Source organism: Sphaeramia orbicularis, chromosome 13, assembly GCF_902148855.1.
Source record: "Sphaeramia orbicularis chromosome 13, fSphaOr1.1, whole genome shotgun sequence".
Lineage (NCBI taxonomy): Eukaryota > Metazoa > Chordata > Actinopteri > Kurtiformes > Apogonidae > Sphaeramia > Sphaeramia orbicularis.
In genome coordinates this window covers 53158010-53176949 of record NC_043969.1, presented here as the reverse complement: position 1 = coordinate 53176949, position 18940 = coordinate 53158010, and the positions used below count along the sequence as shown (strand labels likewise).

The window sequence follows — 18940 nt, the reverse complement described above, 5'->3', positions numbered from 1 at the left end:
CTTTTTTTCTTATAGTGGATAATTTTTTGGGCTGTTGTCTTTTTTTCTTACAGTGGATAATTTTTTGGGCTGTTGTCTTTTTTTCTTATAGTGGATCATTTTTTTAGGCTGTTGTCTTTTTTTTCTTATAGTGGATAATTTTTTGGGCTGTTGTCTTTTTTTCTTATAGTGGATAATTTTTTGGGCTGTAGTCTTTTTTTTCTTACAGTGGATAATTTTTTTAGGCTGTTGCACCTCTGGGCTGCTGTAACCTACTGTACCATCTAATACTGGAACATCTCAGTGACAGTTGTTTGTGATCTAACATCACTTCCATAATGCGGTGTTGTTTGTGACAGCATGTCGTTCTTTTTTCTCCAGTCTTTAATCCGGCGCCTGCTCATCTGGGTAAGACGTCTGATATTCTGACAGCAGGACGGGAAGCTCTGTGATGTATGTGGAAGTCTGCGGGAAATGTTTGGTGCTTAAAAATAGCCACAGATGGAACAGAACAGTTTGTCTTACACCACAGCTTTCAGAGTTTAATTTCTACTAACGACCAAACAAACTCCCTGGTTCATCAGGAGAAAACACCTGACCTGATACAGACAAAAAAAAAACACAACAGAATGAACATTTTGGACTCAAGGTTCTAATAGTTTTGGATTTTTCATTACAGTTTAGTTTTATTTAGTTTGGACTTTTTTTTTCCTCTAATTCAATTAGTTTTAATTCGTTTTTAGAGCAGGTTTGACAGTTTTCATTAGTTTTCGTCATTTTCTAAATGCTTAGTTTTAGTATAATTTTACTTTTGTTGTATCTTTTATTTTCTTCGCCATCATATTCAAATAAATCCCAGACAAGACTGAATTCTCTAAACCACAGGTGTCAAACATATGGCCCGTGGGCCAAAAGTGGCCCTGCGCCAAAGGGTCCGGTCCGGCCCCTGGGATGAATTTGTGAAATGCAAAAATTACACTACACTGTTAAAAAAAAAAAAAATCTGTAATTTAACAGAATTTTTACTGTTTATTTGACAGATTTTTCCTGTATTTTGAAGATACAGGAAAATATCAATGAAATGACAAAAACAGACTGTGATTTTACATGTCAAATGGAAAAGAACACGAAAAAACTAACAGTGAATAACCATAAAATTTCCATTTTTAAAAAAAATTTTTTTTTTCTTTTTTCACAGAAAAATAGTTACATTTGCAAATGTATGGTAATTTCACAAATATTTCTTTTCTATTTATGAGATTAAACTGTTAATTTAAAGTTTAATACTGTTCAAAAAAAAAAAAAAAAAAGAGATAAAATTACTGACAGTTAACGGTAACAGAAGTATTAGTTCTGTCAGTTGAACCAGACTTGTTTGTTCATTGACAAATATCTTGTGTAATTACAGGAGGTTTCACAACAAAAATGTTGAATAAATGTATTTTTGTGAATGTATAACATGTATAAGCACTGATAAACTGTCCAAATACAGTTTTTATCAGTGGATTGGACAACTGAGTCTCACTGAAAATTATATATATATATATTTATAGGGAATTGGATTGTTTTAATACATGTAAATATTCTTTATTAAACATTAAAAAGTCCTAAAAATATGCAAAATCTCATGTAAAGTTAGAGCAAAAAACTGTATTTGAATGATGGAAAATTACCGTATTTTTATGAGATGGTTATTTTCCGTTATTTTTACAGTATTTTTTTCCCCAGCTGCTGAAATAATACCCTTTTTTTTAAACTTTTTTTTTTTTACAGTGTACAGTACGTTCAGTGTGTGTGTGTCTGTGTGTGTGTGTGTGTTCACGGACAGATGTGTCAGGTGTGTATCTTCATGTACGTGTCAGCTCATACACATATCAGTTGGGGGGGGGGGGGGGGTTCTGGTTTAATCTGGCTCTTGTTTGATTGGTCACATGCTGCGGCTGGTTGGTGTTTCCTGCGGTGGCGGCAGCAGTTGGGGGGGGGGGTGGGGGTGGGGGGGTGACAGCGCAGCCATGTTCAGCATTATTGCTTGTCGGAGTTAGGAAAGCGAGTCGGCCATCTGTGTCGTATACGAGCGCCGCCGCCGACTCCGTTTGAACGACACATCAATTACGTGGAGGATGTACTCGTCAACAGACTAATGGAAAGTCAAAGGTACAGAGGGGAGGGGCTTAGAAATGGGCGGGACTGGACACTGGACACACACTGAAGAACAGAGGATGAAGGCGGGACGCAGTGGGACGAAAGAGCCTTTAAGCCTTTATCAGGCAAGTGACCGTTTTTGGTCATTTCTGCATGCAGTGAGTAGATTCAGTGAGTCCGCCATCTGAGGTCCAATGTGGTCTCCAGGGTCTGTCAGGTCCAGGGTCTGTCAGGTCCAGTGTGGTCTCCAGGGTCTGACAGGTCCAGGGTCTGTCAGGTCCAGTGTGGTCTCCAGGGTCTGTCAGGTCCAGTGTGGTCTCCAGGGTCTGTCAGGTCCAGGGTCTGTCAGGTCCAGTGTGGTCTCCAGGGTCTGTCAGGTCCAGTGTGGTCTCCAGGGTCTGTCAGGTCCAGTGTGGTCTCCAGGGTCTGTCAGGTCCAGTGTGGTCTCCAGGGTCTGTCAGGTCCAGTGTGGTCTCCAGGGTCTGTCAGGTCCAGGGTCTGTCAGGTCAAGTGTGGTCTCCACGGTCTGTCAGGTCCAGTGTGGTCTCCAGGGTCTGTCAGGTCCAGGGTCTGTCAGGTCCAGTGTGGTCTCCAGGGTCTGTCAGGTCCAGTGTGGTCTCCAGGGTCTGTCAGGTCCAGTGTGGTCTCCAGGGTCTGTCAGGTCCAGGGTCTGTCAGGTCCAGTGGGACGAAAGAGCCTTTAAGCCTTTATCAGGCAAGTGACCGTTTTTGGTCATTTCTGCATGCAGTGAGTAGATTCAGTGAGTCCGCCATCTGAGGTCCAATGTGGTCTCCAGGGTCTCTAAGGTTCACCTCTGAGGTCCAGTGTGGTCTCCAGGGTCTGTCAGGTCCAGGGTCTGTCAGGTCCAGTGTGGTCTCCAGGGTCTGTCAGGTCCAGTGTGGTCTCCAGGGTCTGTCAGGTCCAGTGTGGTCTCCAGGGTCTGTCAGGTCCAGGGTCTGTCAGGTCCAGTGTGGTCTCCAGGGTCTGTCAGGTCCAGTGTGGTCTCCAGGGTCTGTCAGGTCCAGTGTGGTCTCCAGGGTCTGTCAGGTCCAGGGTCTGTCAGGTCCAGTGTGGTCTCCAGGGTCTGTCAGGTCCAGGGTCTGTCAGGTCCAGTGTGGTCTCCAGGGTCTGTCAGGTCCAGTGTGGTCTCCAGGGTCTGTCAGGTCCAGGGTCTGTCAGGTCCAGTGGGGTCTCCAGGGTCTGTCAGGTCCAGGGTCTGTCAGGTCCAGTGTGGTCTCCAGGGTCTGTCAGGTCCAGGGTCTGTCAGGTCCAGTGTGGTCTCCAGGGTCTGTCAGGTCCAGTGTGGTCTCCAGGGTCTGTCAGGTCCAGTGTGGTCTCCAGGGTCTGTCAGGTCCAGGGTCTGTCAGGTCCAGTGTGGTCTCCAGGGTCTGTCAGGTCCAGTGTGGTCTCCAGGGTCTGTCAGGTCCAGGGTCTGTCAGGTCCAGTGTGGTCTCCAGGGTCTGTCAGGTCCAGTGTGGTCTCCAGGGTCTGTGAGGTCCAGGGTCTGTCAGGTCCAGTGTGGTCTCCAGGGTCTGTCAGGTCCAGTGTGGTCTCCAGGGTCTGTCAGGTCCAGTGTGGTCTCCAGGGTCTGTCAGGTCCAGTGTGGTCTCCAGGGTCTGTCAGGTCCAGGGTCTGTCAGGTCCAGTGGGGTCTCCAGGGTCTGTCAGGTCCAGGGTCTGTCAGGTCCAGTGTGGTCTCCAGGGTCTGTCAGGTCCAGTGTGGTCTCCAGGGTCTGTCAGGTCCAGTGTGGTCTCCAGGGTCTGTCAGGTCCAGGGTCTGTCAGGTCCAGTGGGACGAAAGAGCCTTTAAGCCTTTATCAGGCAAGTGACCGTTTTTGGTCATTTCTGCATGCAGTGAGTAGATTCAGTGAGTCCGCCATCTGAGGTCCAATGTGGTCTCCAGGGTCTCTAAGGTTCACCTCTGAGGTCCAGTGTGGTCTCCAGGGTCTGTCAGGTCCAGGGTCTGTCAGGTCCAGTGTGGTCTCCAGGGTCTGTCAGGTCCAGTGTGGTCTCCAGGGTCTGTCAGGTCCAGTGTGGTCTCCAGGGTCTGTCAGGTCCAGGGTCTGTCAGGTCCAGTGTGGTCTCCAGGGTCTGTCAGGTCCAGTGTGGTCTCCAGGGTCTGTCAGGTCCAGTGTGGTCTCCAGGGTCTGTCAGGTCCAGGGTCTGTCAGGTCCAGTGTGGTCTCCAGGGTCTGTCAGGTCCAGGGTCTGTCAGGTCCAGTGTGGTCTCCAGGGTCTGTCAGGTCCAGTGTGGTCTCCAGGGTCTGTCAGGTCCAGGGTCTGTCAGGTCCAGTGGGGTCTCCAGGGTCTGTCAGGTCCAGGGTCTGTCAGGTCCAGTGTGGTCTCCAGGGTCTGTCAGGTCCAGGGTCTGTCAGGTCCAGTGTGGTCTCCAGGGTCTGTCAGGTCCAGTGTGGTCTCCAGGGTCTGTCAGGTCCAGTGTGGTCTCCAGGGTCTGTCAGGTCCAGGGTCTGTCAGGTCCAGTGTGGTCTCCAGGGTCTGTCAGGTCCAGTGTGGTCTCCAGGGTCTGTCAGGTCCAGGGTCTGTCAGGTCCAGTGTGGTCTCCAGGGTCTGTCAGGTCCAGTGTGGTCTCCAGGGTCTGTGAGGTCCAGGGTCTGTCAGGTCCAGTGTGGTCTCCAGGGTCTGTCAGGTCCAGTGTGGTCTCCAGGGTCTGTCAGGTCCAGTGTGGTCTCCAGGGTCTGTCAGGTCCAGTGTGGTCTCCAGGGTCTGTCAGGTCCAGGGTCTGTCAGGTCCAGTGGGGTCTCCAGGGTCTGTCAGGTCCAGGGTCTGTCAGGTCCAGTGTGGTCTCCAGGGTCTGTCAGGTCCAGTGTGGTCTCCAGGGTCTGTCAGGTCCAGGGTCTGTCAGGTCCAGTGTGGTCTCCAGGGTCTGTCAGGTCCAGTGGGGTCTCCTGGGTCTGTCAGGTCCAGTGTGGTCTCCAGGGTCTGTCAGGTCCAGTGTGGTCTCCAGGGTTTGTCAGGTCCAGGGTCTGTCAGGTCCAGTGTGGTCTCCAGGGTCTGTCAGGTCCAGTGTGGTCTCCAGGGTCTGTCAGGTCCAGTGTGGTCTCCAGGGTCTGTCAGGTCCAGGGTCTGTCAGGTCCAGTGTGGTCTCCAGGGTCTGTCAGGTCCAGTGTGGTCTCCAGGGTCTGTCAGGTCCAGTGTGGTCTCCAGGGTCTGTCAGGTCCAGTGTGGTCTCCAGGGTCTGTCAGGTCCAGTGTGGTCTCCAGGGTTTGTCAGGTCCAGGGTCTGTCAGGTCCAGTGTGGTCTCCAGGGTCTGTCAGGTCCAGTGTGGTCTCCAGGGTCTGTCAGGTCCAGTGTGGTCTCCAGGGTCTGTCAGGTCCAGTGTGGTCTCCAGGGTCTGTCAGGTCCAGTGTGGTCTCCAGGGTCTGTCAGGTCCAGTGTGGTCTCCAGGGTCTGTCAGGTCCAGTGTGGTCTCCAGGGTCTGTCAGGTCCAGTGTGGTCTCCAGGGTCTGTCAGGTCCAGTGTGGTCTCCAGGGTCTGTCAGGTCCAGTGTGGTCTCCAGGGTCTGTCAGGTCCAGTGTGGTCTCCAGGGTCTGTCAGGTCCAGGGTCTGTCAGGTCCAGGGTCTGTCAGGTCCAGTGTGGTCTCCAGGGTCTGTCAGGTCCAGTGTGGTCTCCAGGGTCTGTCAGGTCCAGGGTCTGTCAGGTCCAGTGTGGTCTCCAGGGTCTGTCAGGTCCAGTGTGGTCTCCAGGGTCTGTGGTATTTTGAACTCACAGCAGTACTTGTTAAATCAGTTGGAAACCCTCTCCATGTTCTTCCTTGTTTCCAGGTCATTCTCGTCTGTTTGAATCCAGTCTTCTCGTCCTTGGTTGCTCAGGTGAGGCTCTGCTGTTCTGTTGTTTTGTAATGAAGACAATAAAGTTCCCTGATCTGGAACTCAGACTGTTTCTACAGAAGAGTGGTGGTGTCGAACACTGGCCTTTAAAGGGTTTTTTTGGAGAACATCTATGACGGTGTAATGAAGTTAACCTTTGTAAATGCATTCAAAGTCCGCTTTTCACAACTGGAAACATCTGACCCTCTGTTCATGTCCTAAAATAAAAAGTACGGCTAATTATCCACTAATAACACAATGTTCGATGTGAATGCATTTAGCTGAGGCGCTGATGACGTTCATCTGAAGCAACTTCCACCGTTTGACTGAATCCATAATGAGTGTAATTATGACCTTTGACCTCAGACTACCCAGACCTACGTAGTTCTTCTGCTCCCTTTAAAGTACTGGATCGACATTTTTAGATATTTATTCAAATGCAGTTATTGTGGAGGTTCATTTTTGGGTGTTTTTGTTTATATTTCATTTATTATTTTTTCACACTCTTTTATTCAATAATGTTCGTTCCTTTGTTTGGATTGAACTCCAATCCTGTTCTGATGTTAGTTGTGAACTAATAGAATCTGAACATTTGAACAGGATCTGAAACTGGAATGTCTGTAAAACACAATTTCAGTTTGAACACAGTTTGAACATTTGCTGATAGAACATTAGATCCTGTTGGGATCAAATACAAATGTGTTTAGTATTTGTGCAGATTTCTGCTGGAATTCAATTCTTCAAGGAAATAATCATTTGTACTTCTGGAGTAATCATACTCAAAAATCCACTTCAAGCTACAAAACTGTTTTTTTTTTCCTATGAAATACTGTAAAACATTAAATTCAATGATGAATAAAATTATTTTTTCCAACAAGTACTTCATGAATTGGGTACTTTTGGCATTAGTCCTTCATATACTATTAGTACAAATACTATGAACTACTTTTACTGTGTACTTTTGGAGTAATCATACTCCAAAATCCCTTCCAAGCTCCAAAAGTCTTTGTTTTTTTGTCTGAAATAGGCTTTAAGATTAAATTCAATGAAGAATAAAATTAATTTTTCCAATAAGTACCTTGTGAATTTGGTACTTTTGGCATTAGTCCTTCATATACTATTAGAACAAATACTATGAACTACTTTTACTGTGTACTTTTAGAGTAATCATACTCCAGAATCCATTCCACACTGCACTTTTGTTCAGTGGTTGGAACAGATAAAATGTACAAAAAAAGATTAAAACCTTTAAAAGTTTATAAGCTGTGGTATTATTTTGCAGCTCCAGACTGTTTTTTTGGTGGAGGGGGGGGGGGGGGGGGGGGGCAAAATGGTTCTGACTGATACTAAAGGTTGCAGAGCCCTGGTCTGTGTGCTCGAAATAAAACTACGCTAACACTATAGCAGCTATTACAGTGACACACCGCTAACACACCGCTAACACACTGCTAATGTTTAAAAGTAAAGCCTAAACTTTGAGTAGAAGTGCGACCGTGCATGTGTCCACATCCATAAGGTCAGGGCTGTGTTTTTAAGAGCTGACACTGTTAACCTCAAACATCTCCTTTTAAACCCACTCCAAATGTCACTACGCGTCCTCGTCACTGTCTGCGCAGGACGCTAACGGCAAAAAAAAAATAAATAAAGCCACATTTCACCTTCTCCTGAACATCCTGCTTCTCCTTGAGGGCCTCCTCCAGCTGGGCTTGTAGGTCACTGATCTGGGCCAGGTTCTGAGCGGACTGTAGGCACCAAAAAAAAAAAAAAAAAAAAAACAACAAAAGAGGAGAAACAAAGTCAGAGAGCAGAAAAACATGACACACACAAACCAAAGCACAGGAAAGATTTAAAGACTGAGACCTGAAACTGGACCGACCCAGACCACTTTTATATGTGGTCCTAAATCTGACCCAGACCACTTTCATATGTGGTCCTAAATCTGACCCAGACCACTTTTATATGTGGTCCTAAATCTGACCCAGACCACTTTCATATGTGGTCCTAAATCTGACCCAGACCACTTTCATATGTGGTCCTAAATCTGACCCAGACCACTTTCATATGTGGTCCTAAATCTGACCCAGACCACTTTCATATGTGGTCCTAAATCTGACCCAGACCACTTTCATATGTGGTCCTAAATCTGACCCAGACCACTTTTATATGTGGTCCTAAATCTGACCCAGACCACTTTCATATGTGGTCCTAAATCTGACCCAGACCACTTTCATATGTGGTCCTAAATCTGACCCAGACCACTTTCATATGTGGTCCTAAATCTGACCCAGACCACTTTCATATGTGGTCCTAAATCTGAACTGGACCACTTTCATATGTGGTCCTAAATCTGACCCAGACCACTTTCATATGTGGTCCTAAATCTGACCCAGACCACTTTCATATGTGGTCCTAAATCTGAACTGGACCACTTTCATATGTGGTCCTAAATCTGACCCAGACCACTTTCATATGTGGTCCTAAATCTGACCCGGACCACTTTCATATGTGGTCCTAAATCTGACTCGGACCACTTTCATATGTGGTCCTAAATCTGACCCGGACCACTTTCGTATGTGATCCTAAATCTGACCCGGACCACTTTCATAAGTGGTCCTACATCTGAACTGGACCACTTTCATATGTGGTCCTAAATCTGACCCGGACCACTTTCATATGTGGTCCTACATCTGACCCGGACCACTTTCATATGTGGTCCTAAATCTGACCCGGACCACTTTCATATGTGGTCCTACATCTGACCCGGACCACTTTCATATGTGGTCCTAAATCTGACCCGGACCACTTTCATAAGTGGTCCTACATCTGAACTGGACCACTTTCATATGTGGTCCTAAATCTGACCCAGACCACTTTCATATGTGGTCCTACATCTGAACTGGACCACTTTCATATGTGGTCCTAAATCTGACCCGGACCACTTTCATATGTGGTCCTAAATCTGACCCGGACCACTTTCATATGTGGTCCTACATCTGAACTGGACCACTTTCATATGTGGTCCTACATCTGAACTGGACCACTTTCATATGTGGTCCTAAATCTGACCCGGACCACTTTCATATGTGGTCCTAAATCTGACCCGGACCACTTTCATATGTGGTCCTACATCTGAACTGGACCACTTTCATATGTGGTCCTACATCTGAACTGGACCACTTTCATATGTGGTCCTACATCTGAACTGGACCACTTTCATATGTGGTCCTACATCTGAACTGGACCACTTTCATATGTGGTCCTACATCTGATCTGTATCTAATATTTTCCAATGTGACTTCAGTCTGAACGTCCAGATCGCATTTATCCGATCTTGTATCCGATCCTGAAACTGTTCCGATCCATCTGATTTCACTGTGACCTGTGCGAAATATCGGACTGTTCTTTTTTTTTTTTTTTTTTCAGCTGCTTCCATTTAGCCTCGGACGGTGCAGGCAGATCACTCATCCTTCCATCAGCGACAGAACAGAAACACTCTTTCACTCCACTTTTCTTTCCAGTTGCGTCTCGTCTGCACATCCATACTCCATTAAAACTAACGGGGTGGGGGTGGGGTGGGGTGGGGTGGGGGTCCACTGGTGCTGCTGAACACCAGTGCTCCTCTAAACTGACTCCATGTGCTGCCGCTCACAGGCTCAGTGTTAAAGCCTGAAAATGGAAGTGGAGCTTTCACCAGTCAGCTCTGGATTAGGTTTAGATGATACGACACAGGCCTGAAAACATGTGCAGATATGACAGCGCTAGCATAAAAAACACAAACTGTAAGTGTGCTGATGTCTTACACCAGGGGGAAAACCAATTTAAATGCATTTCAACTTTAGCCTCATTTTGACAAATAAAATCATCTAAAAAAATCTAGATACTTTTTTTTCATAATTCATGCACAAAGAGTTAAAAACCTGCACTGAACTGCACATTATGAACCTGTGTGTATTTGTGTGTGTGTTATTAATGTGTGTGTGTTTACTGTGTTTGTGTGTGTTTTTGCATGTGTGTTTGTGTGTGCATTTGTGTGTGTTTTTCCATGTGTGTCAATGTGTTTGTGTGCATTTGTGTGTTTTTGTGTGTGTGTGTGTTTAATGTGTATTTGTGTTTTTGTGTGTGTTTTTTAATTTATGTGTGTCTTTGCGTATGTTTATGTGTGTTTTTAATGTGTGTGCGTTTTTGTGTGTGTGTTGTTTTAATTTATGTGCGTGTGTGTATATTTATGTGTGTGTTTTCCAGGTGCGTGTGTATGTGTTTTTAATGTGTGTGTAAGTGTGTGTGTTTAATGTGTGTGTCTGTGTGTTTTTAATGTGTGTGTGTGCATGTGTGTTTAATGTGTGTGTATGTATGTGTGTGTATGTGTGTGTTTTTAATGTGTGTGTGTGTTTAATGTGTGTGTGTGTTTTTAATGTGTGTGTGTGCATGTGTGTTTAATGTGTGTGTGTGTTTTTAATGTGTGTGTGTGCATGTGTGTTTAATGTGTGTGTGTGTTTTTAATGTGTGTGTGTGCATGTGTGTTTAATGTGTGTGTATGTATGTGTGTGTATGTGTGTGTTTTTAATGTGTGTGTGTGTTTAATGTGTGTGTATGTGTGTTTTTAATGTGTGTGTGTGCATGTGTGTTTAATGTGTGTGTATGTATGTGTGTGTATGTGTGTGTTTTTAATGTGTGTGTGTGTTTAATGTGTGTGTATGTGTGTTTTTAATGTGTGTGTGTGTGCATGTGTGTTTAATGTGTGTGTATGTATGTGTGTGTATGTGTGTGTTTTTAATGTGTGTGTGTGTTTAATGTGTGTGTATGTGTGTTTTTAATGTGTGTGTGTGCATGTGTGTTTAATGTGTGTGTATGTATGTGTGTATGTATGTGTGTGTTTTTAATGTGTGTGTGTGTTTAATGTGTGTGTATGTGTGTGTTTAATGTGTGTGTGTGTTTAATGTGTGTGTATGTGTGTTTTTAATGTTTGTGTATGTATGTGTGTCCTACCTGTGCCACTGCTGCCTTGTGTTAGTGTGTGTGTTTTTAGTGTGTATATGTGTGTGTGTGTGTGTGTGTGTGTCCTGCCTGTGCCACTGCTGCCTTGTGTTAGTGTGTGTGTTTTTAGTGTGTATATGTGTGTGTGTGTGTGTCCTGCCTGTGCCACTGCTGCCTTGTGTTTCTTCATCAGTTCGTTCAGGTCTTCCTGGTCCTCTTCCATCCTGGACTGGAGTTCGTTCTTCTCCCTCTGTAGACGACTCAGCTGTTCCTCCAGCTGCGCACACACACACAGAAATACACACCATAAATACACACCATAAATACACTTCTTCTTTCTCAGTTCCATCCACCACAAACAAACCATGTGTTTTCAAACACAGTCAGGAGGAAACTGGGCGTCTGAGGAATTTTGTCGTGCTGTGCATTGTGGGAAACGAAGGCGTGCGCCGCTACCTGACAGCAGCAGAGCTAGCATATGATATTATATGGATGAAACATGACGCGTAAACGGCTGAAACGCGTAAACGGCTGAAACGCGGAAACGGCTGAAACGCGGAAACGGCAGAAGGAATGTGCATAGAAGGAAGGAGCTGCTGCCGTTTCCACCGGTGTCTGTTCCAGCTGCTGTCAGACAGCAGAGTGAACTGTGTTTGTTTACGGTGTATTTTACAGTATTTTTTCGGCGCCCCTGCTGCCAGAATATTACCGTTTCTTTTATGTTTTTTTGTTTGGTTGGTTTTTTTTACAGTGTACAGTAAATTGAACTACGAGCTCGGCCACAGAATGACTGAAACTCTTCAGTCCTGCTGTACATATCTGTACAGTGATGGTCTGCAGTGTGTGAAACTGTTTGTTTACGGTATATTTCCAGCTGTTTGGATGCTTGGCCACGTCACTGCTGTAAAAGCGGTAAATCCATGTCATTTACCCTTAATGGTCTGTTAAATAAAGCACATCGTAATGAAAACTTGTATCTTCGGGCTGCTTTTTTATCGTGTGCTTCGTCTCTGTGTGATTCGGTGGCTCATCTCCTGCAGTGCTTTTACACTTTGACACTTTTCCGAACGCTTTGAGCGAACTCAGTCGTACTTGGGTTCATCGCAGCCTCGTTCCCCATTAGCTGCATCCTTCCAGTCCCAGCTCGTCTAAATCCACCCTCTGGGGGTGTTGCTATGACAGTGTTGCTAGGATAGTTTGTCCATAGTTACCTACTTGCCTGTGGCAGCGTCTGTGTGGACCATTTCTATAGTAATGCCAGAGCACAGACGGTTTTAAATGAGTTTTTGCAGCCGCAGCAGCAGCAGCGTGACCTCCAAAACAACAGAAAGAAGGACAAAAACCACAGCAGGAGGACAGTTACACAACACAACCACGTCTGGGGTTTTTACCAGGTCAGGTAGACCTACATGACAGATTTACCCCCCCCCCCAAGGAGAGGCAAGGGGGTACTGATTTTGATTCGGTTTCTTTGATTGTTTGTTTGCACTTTAGCAGCAAAACTACTGGTTAAATTCATACTTAATGTGGTTAATAGATTACCAGAGTAGATATGATTACATTTTGGGAAAAGTGGGTTAAAGTTCAAATTTTTTATACATTTTTTAAAATCGTCCCATTTACTTATAATGGATGAAACGTGTGAGGGGCGGGGCTTATTGTGCCTGGCATCACCTGTTTAAACATGATGTAGGTAAATCTGATGCATCAGTAGTTCTATTTTATTTAGAGATATTTGATAGTTTTAGGTGTTCTTTGGTTGCATTCTTAGTAAAGGAACTTTTTTTTAATGAGTATATGTTTTAACACCCCCCCCCCCCCCCCCCCCCCCGAAGGAGAGGAATGGGTTTTTGTTTTAGGTTCAGTTCAGATGAATTCAGACCAAATTGGGTTTATACACTGGTAGTGACTGACAACAGATGCACTGTAAAAAAAACAAAAAAAAACAACTTAATTAAACAGTATTATTCAGCAGCAGGGGCGCCAAAAAAATACTGTAAAATAGCAGAAAATAACCACCTCATGAAAATACGGTAATTTTCCATAATTCAAATAGTTTTTTGCCCTAACTTTACCTGAGATTTTGCATATTTTTAGGACTTTTTAATGTTTAATAAAGAATATTTACATGTATTAAAACAATCCAATTCCCTATAAATATATATATAAATAATTTTCAGTCAGACTCAGTTGTCCAATCCACTGATAAAAACTGTATTTGGACAGTTTATCAGTGCTTATACATGTTATACATTCACAAAAATACATTTATTCAACATTTTTGTTGTGAAACCTCCTGTAATTACACAAGATATTTGTCAATGAACAAACAAGTCTGGTTCAACTGACAGAACTAATAATTCTGTTACCGTTAACTGTCTGGAATTTTATCTAGTTTTATTATTTTTTTTTATAGTATTAAACTTTAAATTAATAGTTAACTATACTTTTCTGTGAAAAAAGAAAAAAAACTTTCAAAAAATGGAAATTTTCTGGTTATTCACAGTTACAGTTTTTTCATGTTATTTTTCATTTGACATGTAAAATCACAGTCTGTTTTTGTCATTTCACTGATATTTTCCTGTATCTGAAAAATACAGAAAAAAATCTGTCAAATAAACAGTGAAAATTCAGTTAAATTACAGATTTTTTTTTTTTTTTACAGTGTGCTGCTTTCTCCCAACTTTAGTCTCCATGTTTCCAGGTAGAGTGGGGACCAGAAGACGACTGGAAACCACAAGTGAACACAAGTGACGGAGCAAAAAGTGTCATATGGAGACAGCACAGAAAACTGAGAGAGACAAAGAAATCCATTTAACATCAATCTGACATTGACAAAGACCAAAACCAAGGGAATTTGATCCAGAATTTTTATCCGTTTTAGTTAGTTTTGTAAACACACAATACAGTTTCAGTTCGCTTTTTTTCTTTTAATTCTAGTTTTTATTTATTTCAGTTAATAAAAATGTTTTTTCAGTTCTAGTTTTTGTCATTTCGTTAGTTTTCGTTAACGATAATAGCCTTGGTACCACGTCGTAGAAACATGGCATGAGTGTGGCTGTAGCCCGGGTTTCCTTCGGCTGTAATGCCCCCCCCCCGACCCCCCCCCCCCCCGTGCAGGGCCGTGCATGTGCGTCCCCTCTGAGGACAGGCCTTATTAGAGCCCACCCGGCCCCTCTGATCACAGCCCACTCCAGGGCTCGTTTAAGGCCTGGTTCGTCACCATCACATCCAATTAAGAGTCCTGGTACCTGCAGCTGAGGGGAGGGGCTGTTAGTGAAGTAATCCGATTCCTCTAATGACTGAGATAATACACAAAAGGAGGAGAGAGGCCGGCAGTGGAGGGCCAAGGATTAATACATGATGAATAATGTGAGTGTGAAAAAAAGGCTAATGAACTCATTTATGCACAGAGTGAGTAGATGAGATGAGTCAGGGACGGCATCCATCTGATTAAACCCACCACACTGTAAAAAATATCTGTCATTGAACTGAATTTCCACTGTTTGACAGATTTTTCCTGTATTTTTCAGTTACAGCAAAATATCAATGAAATGACACAGACTGTGATTTTACATGTGAAATGGAAAACACCACGAAAAAACTGTAACTGTGAATAATCAGAAAATTTCCATTTTTTAAAAGATTTTTTTTCTTTTTTCACAGAAAAATACAGTTAAATTACATTTGCAAATGTATCGTAATTTCACAAATACTTCTTTTCTGTTTATGAGATTAAACTGTTAATTTAAGGTTTAATACTGTAAAAAATAAATAAAATAAAACCAGATAAAATTCCTGACAGTTAACGGTAACAGAAGTATTAGTTCTGTCAGTTGAACCAGACTTGTTTGTTCATTGACAAATATCTTGTGTAATTACAGGAGGTTTCACAACAAAAATGTTGAATAAATGTATTTTTGTGAATGTATAACATGTATAAGCACTGATAAACTGTCCAAATACAGTTTTTATCAGTGGATTGGACAACTGAGTCTCACTGAAAATTATTTATATATATATTTATAGGGAATTGGATTGTTTTAATACATGTAAATATTCTTTGTTAAACATTAAAAAGTAAAAAAATATGTAAAATCTCATGTAAAGTTAGGGCAAAAAACTGTATTTGAATTATGGAAAATTACTGTATTTTTTATGAGGTGGTTCTTTTCCATTATTTTACAGTATTATTTCTTCGCCCCTGCTGCTGGGATAATACCGTGTTTTTTTTTCTGTTTTTCTTTTTTACAGTGCAGGCCAAACAGCCCCAGATGGATGGAGAAGAAACGCCAGAACTGCAGCGATCAAACGACCAAAGACGAAAGGAACAAAATATCTGTGTGAATTATCAGGTTCACGTTTATTTATGTCTTATTTATTAATAAAACCACCCGCTGCTGCTGAGACACACTGAGGTGCAGTTGAAAAACTAAAAATATCCACCTTGAATCTGGGGCAAATTCATTTACATATCACACTTTGTTTAGTGTTTTTTTTTTTTTTTTTAGATCCACCGTTGGCCTCGCTGAGCGCTGATAAAAGATAAAAGCATGTGGATGCGGCAGAGAAAAAATATTGTGACGGACATAAACAAATATGTGTTGTTCTGTAGCATCAAACTGTCATTTAACATGTTTAACAATAGGCTGTCGCTACAATCTGACGCCAATTACGGGGGCTCGGCTCTTTTGTTTTTTACTTTTCTTCCTTTCAGATTGCCTGCGGAAAAATAAAGCTGTCAGAAAACATGCGAGACAATTTTCTGAAAACACTGCAATTACGGCGGCGGAGGGGGGGGCTGAAAATGGCCGACCATCTGAAAGAAATGTTATTTGCATGATTTTATCTTTGCTGAATTGCAGTATATGATGCGGCTGGTGCTGCATGAAAGAAAAAAACAGCCTCTGTTTATGCAATAAGCATTTGTGTCAGGGCTGGAGGTCGAACTCAAAGACGCCGCTGTAAAAAAAAAACCAACAGCTGCTGACACATTCATCTTATCTGTGCACCTTTTTCCACTTCCAGATAAATGGGTCAGGCATTTGGGGGGAAACAATTAAGTGGTATTTGTTTTCTGTCCGTCTCATCTGGGGTTTTCTAAAAACAATACGCCGCACGATAAAGGCCACGCGGGAATAAAAGCAAAGCCTGGTTTGTTCCTTTAAACAACAGAAAATACGACCAAAGGCGCTTCATTGTCGGTTTGTTGGAGTAAAACTGTGCTGCTGAGGTGAAGGATTCCACCTTAAATGGCTCTGACAGGATTTCCACACACTGACACCGACCTGCAACGGAACAGGCTGTAAGAGAATATGGGTTCTGCGATATATCGCAATATTTCATTTCATGATACTGTATCAATATTAAAAAGTACTGTATCAATATTTTTCAGTATTTATTCTAAAGCAGATATTCTGGAGGTTCATTTTTGTTTTTCTTTTTTGTTTATATTTCATTTATTCTTATTTCACACTCTTTTATTCAATAATGTTGGTTCCTTTGTTTGGATTGAACTCAAATCCTGTTCTGATGTTAGCTGTGAACTAATAGAATCTGAACATTTGAACAGGATCTGGAACTGGAATGTCTGGAAAACACAATGTCAGTTTGAACACAAGCACCAAAAGGCAGAAGGACTACCATTCTACTGTTAGGGTGAGGGACAAGTAAAAATAAATAAATAAATAAATAAGGAATAAATATAGAAAATAAAATAAAAAAGTTAAAGACAGAAATAAAAGAAAAAAAAAAAAATTAAAGAAAAACTTTTAACACAGGAAAAGTTTGTGATATAACATTAGCTCCTGTTCTCATCAAATAAAAATGTGTTTAATATTTGTGCAGATTTATGCTGTAATTCAATTCTACAAGGAAATAATCATTAAAAAAAAAGAAACAGACAAAAAATTGCCTTTTTAACAGTCTCATGATATATCGTGATATATCATATCTCCAGATTCTTGCCCATTACATTTGACATGTAAAATCACAGTCTGTTTTTGTCATTTCATTGATATTTTCCTGTATCTGAAAAATACAGAAAAATCTGTCAAATAAACAGTGAAAATTCTTTTAAATTACAGATATTTTTTTTACAGTGTAAAAACAATACGCCACATGATAAGGGCCATGTGGGAATAAAAGCAGAGCCTGGTTTCTTCCTTTAAAAAACAGAAAATACGACCAAAGGCTTCGTGGGTTCGCTGCAGTGAAACTGTGCTGCTGAGGTGAAGGATTCCACCTTAAATAACTCTGACAGGATTTCTATTTCGCTGAAAGTGATCTGCAGCGGAATGTAAGAAAATGTGTCCTCTGGGACGTCTCATTGGTTCATTTAATTACATGATTTATTCAGCTCATTTCCAGTCCTCTCTTCATAAATGTGTCGTTTCTTATGAGTTTCATAAAAGTAGGAAAATGTGTTCTTTACTGAAGCTGCGCTGCATCAGTCATGACAGTCGTACGAGTGCACGCAGCCATTTGACTTCTGTCCCATGACCTGATTTTCAGCAGTGGTTTCACTTTACTGCAACACTTTCAAACAGTGACGACAAAAGAGGGAAAACAAAGGGAACGGACGTCAACACGTACAGAAATCAAACTGTTACATCTGTTCAGAGCATGCAGGCTGTTTTCTCCATGGACGTGTGGACGTACTGGACCATATGTCCACATTAACCCTTTCATGCACAACGTCCACATGTGGACACAGTTGAACCCACTGTCCAAAGGGTTCTGCAGGTGATCCTGTCCAGACCACATGGGTTCAGTCTGTCTAGACCCTCAGACACACAATGAACTACAGGATCAGTTTGGACTGATCTGTGATCTGCTGAACAACCTCCAGCTGTGGGTTTACTGTCCACCTTTGTGGACAAGAAGCCCTCCAACAAAACTGTCCACTGCCAAGGACATTCCATACATTAAAAAAATGCATCTGAAACATCTGTCCATCCATTCTCTTCTGCTTATCCGGGGCCGGGTCATGGGGGCAACAGTCTAAGCAGGGATGCCCAGACTCCTCCCTCTCCTCAGACTCCTCCTCCAGCTCTTCCAGTTGGACCCTGAGGCGTTCCCAGTCCAGTCCACAGTCATAGTCTCTCCAGTGTGTCCTAGGTCTTCCCTCAGGTCTCCTTCTGGAGGATCTGAACCAGATGTCTGATCCACCTCAGCTGGTTCCTCTGGATGTGGAAGAGCAGCGGCTCTATTCTAAGCTCCTCCCTGGTGACTGAGCTCCTCCCCCTATCCCTAAAGGTGGACCCACCCACCCTACAGAGGAAACTCATTTGCTTGTATCCTGGGTCTGGTCCTTTGGGTCCTGGATCTGGTCCTTTGGGTCCTGACCCACAGCTCATGACCCCAGGTGAGGGTCTGAATGTAGACTGAGGGGAAATCCAGAGCTTCTCCTTTGGGCTCAGCTCCTTCTGAACCACAACAGACCCATACAAGCACTGCAGCACTGCAGACGCTGCACCCACCCACCTGTCAATCTGAACCTCCATCCTTCCCTCACTGTGAACCAGACCCAGATACTTAAACTCCTCCACTGGAGGCAAAGACTCTCCGCTGACCTGGTGAGGGCAGACCACCTTTATCTGGTCCAGAACCATGGCCTCAGATTTGGAGGTTCTGATCCTCATCCCACTGGGCTCCAAACCGCCCCAGGGCACACTGAAGGTCCAGGTTCCATGAGGCCAACAGGACAACATCATCTGCTAAAAGCAGAGATGAAATCCTGTGGTCCCCAAACCGGACCCCCTCCGGCCCCTGGCTGCACCTGGAAATTCTGTCCATAAAAATTATGAACAGAACCGGTGCCAAAGCGCAGCCCTGCAGAAGTCCAACATGCACCTGGAACAGGTCTGACTGACTCCTGGCAATGTGAACCAGGCTCCTGCTTCGGTCATACAAGGACCGGACTGCCCTTAGCAGAGGGCCCCAGACCCCATACTTCCGAAGCACCCCCCACAGGATACCACGATGGACACGGTCAAACCCCTTCTGCAAATCCACAAA

The 18940-nt window shown here is 43.5% G+C and overlaps 1 protein-coding gene across 1 annotated transcript in view; it reads right to left on the bottom strand.

The window, feature by feature from the left end:
• Positions 1-18940, bottom strand: part of LOC115431221 (unconventional myosin-XVIIIa-like) — a 339665-nt gene that overhangs the window by 22490 nt on the left and 298235 nt on the right. Inside the window, exons 37-38 of the mRNA XM_030151449.1 lie at positions 11082-11198; positions 7606-7689 (exon numbers count right to left, since the gene is read on the bottom strand). Of these exons, the coding sequence (XP_030007309.1) occupies positions 7606-7689; positions 11082-11198 (201 nt within the window). The remainder of the gene's footprint in view (positions 1-7605; positions 7690-11081; positions 11199-18940) is intronic.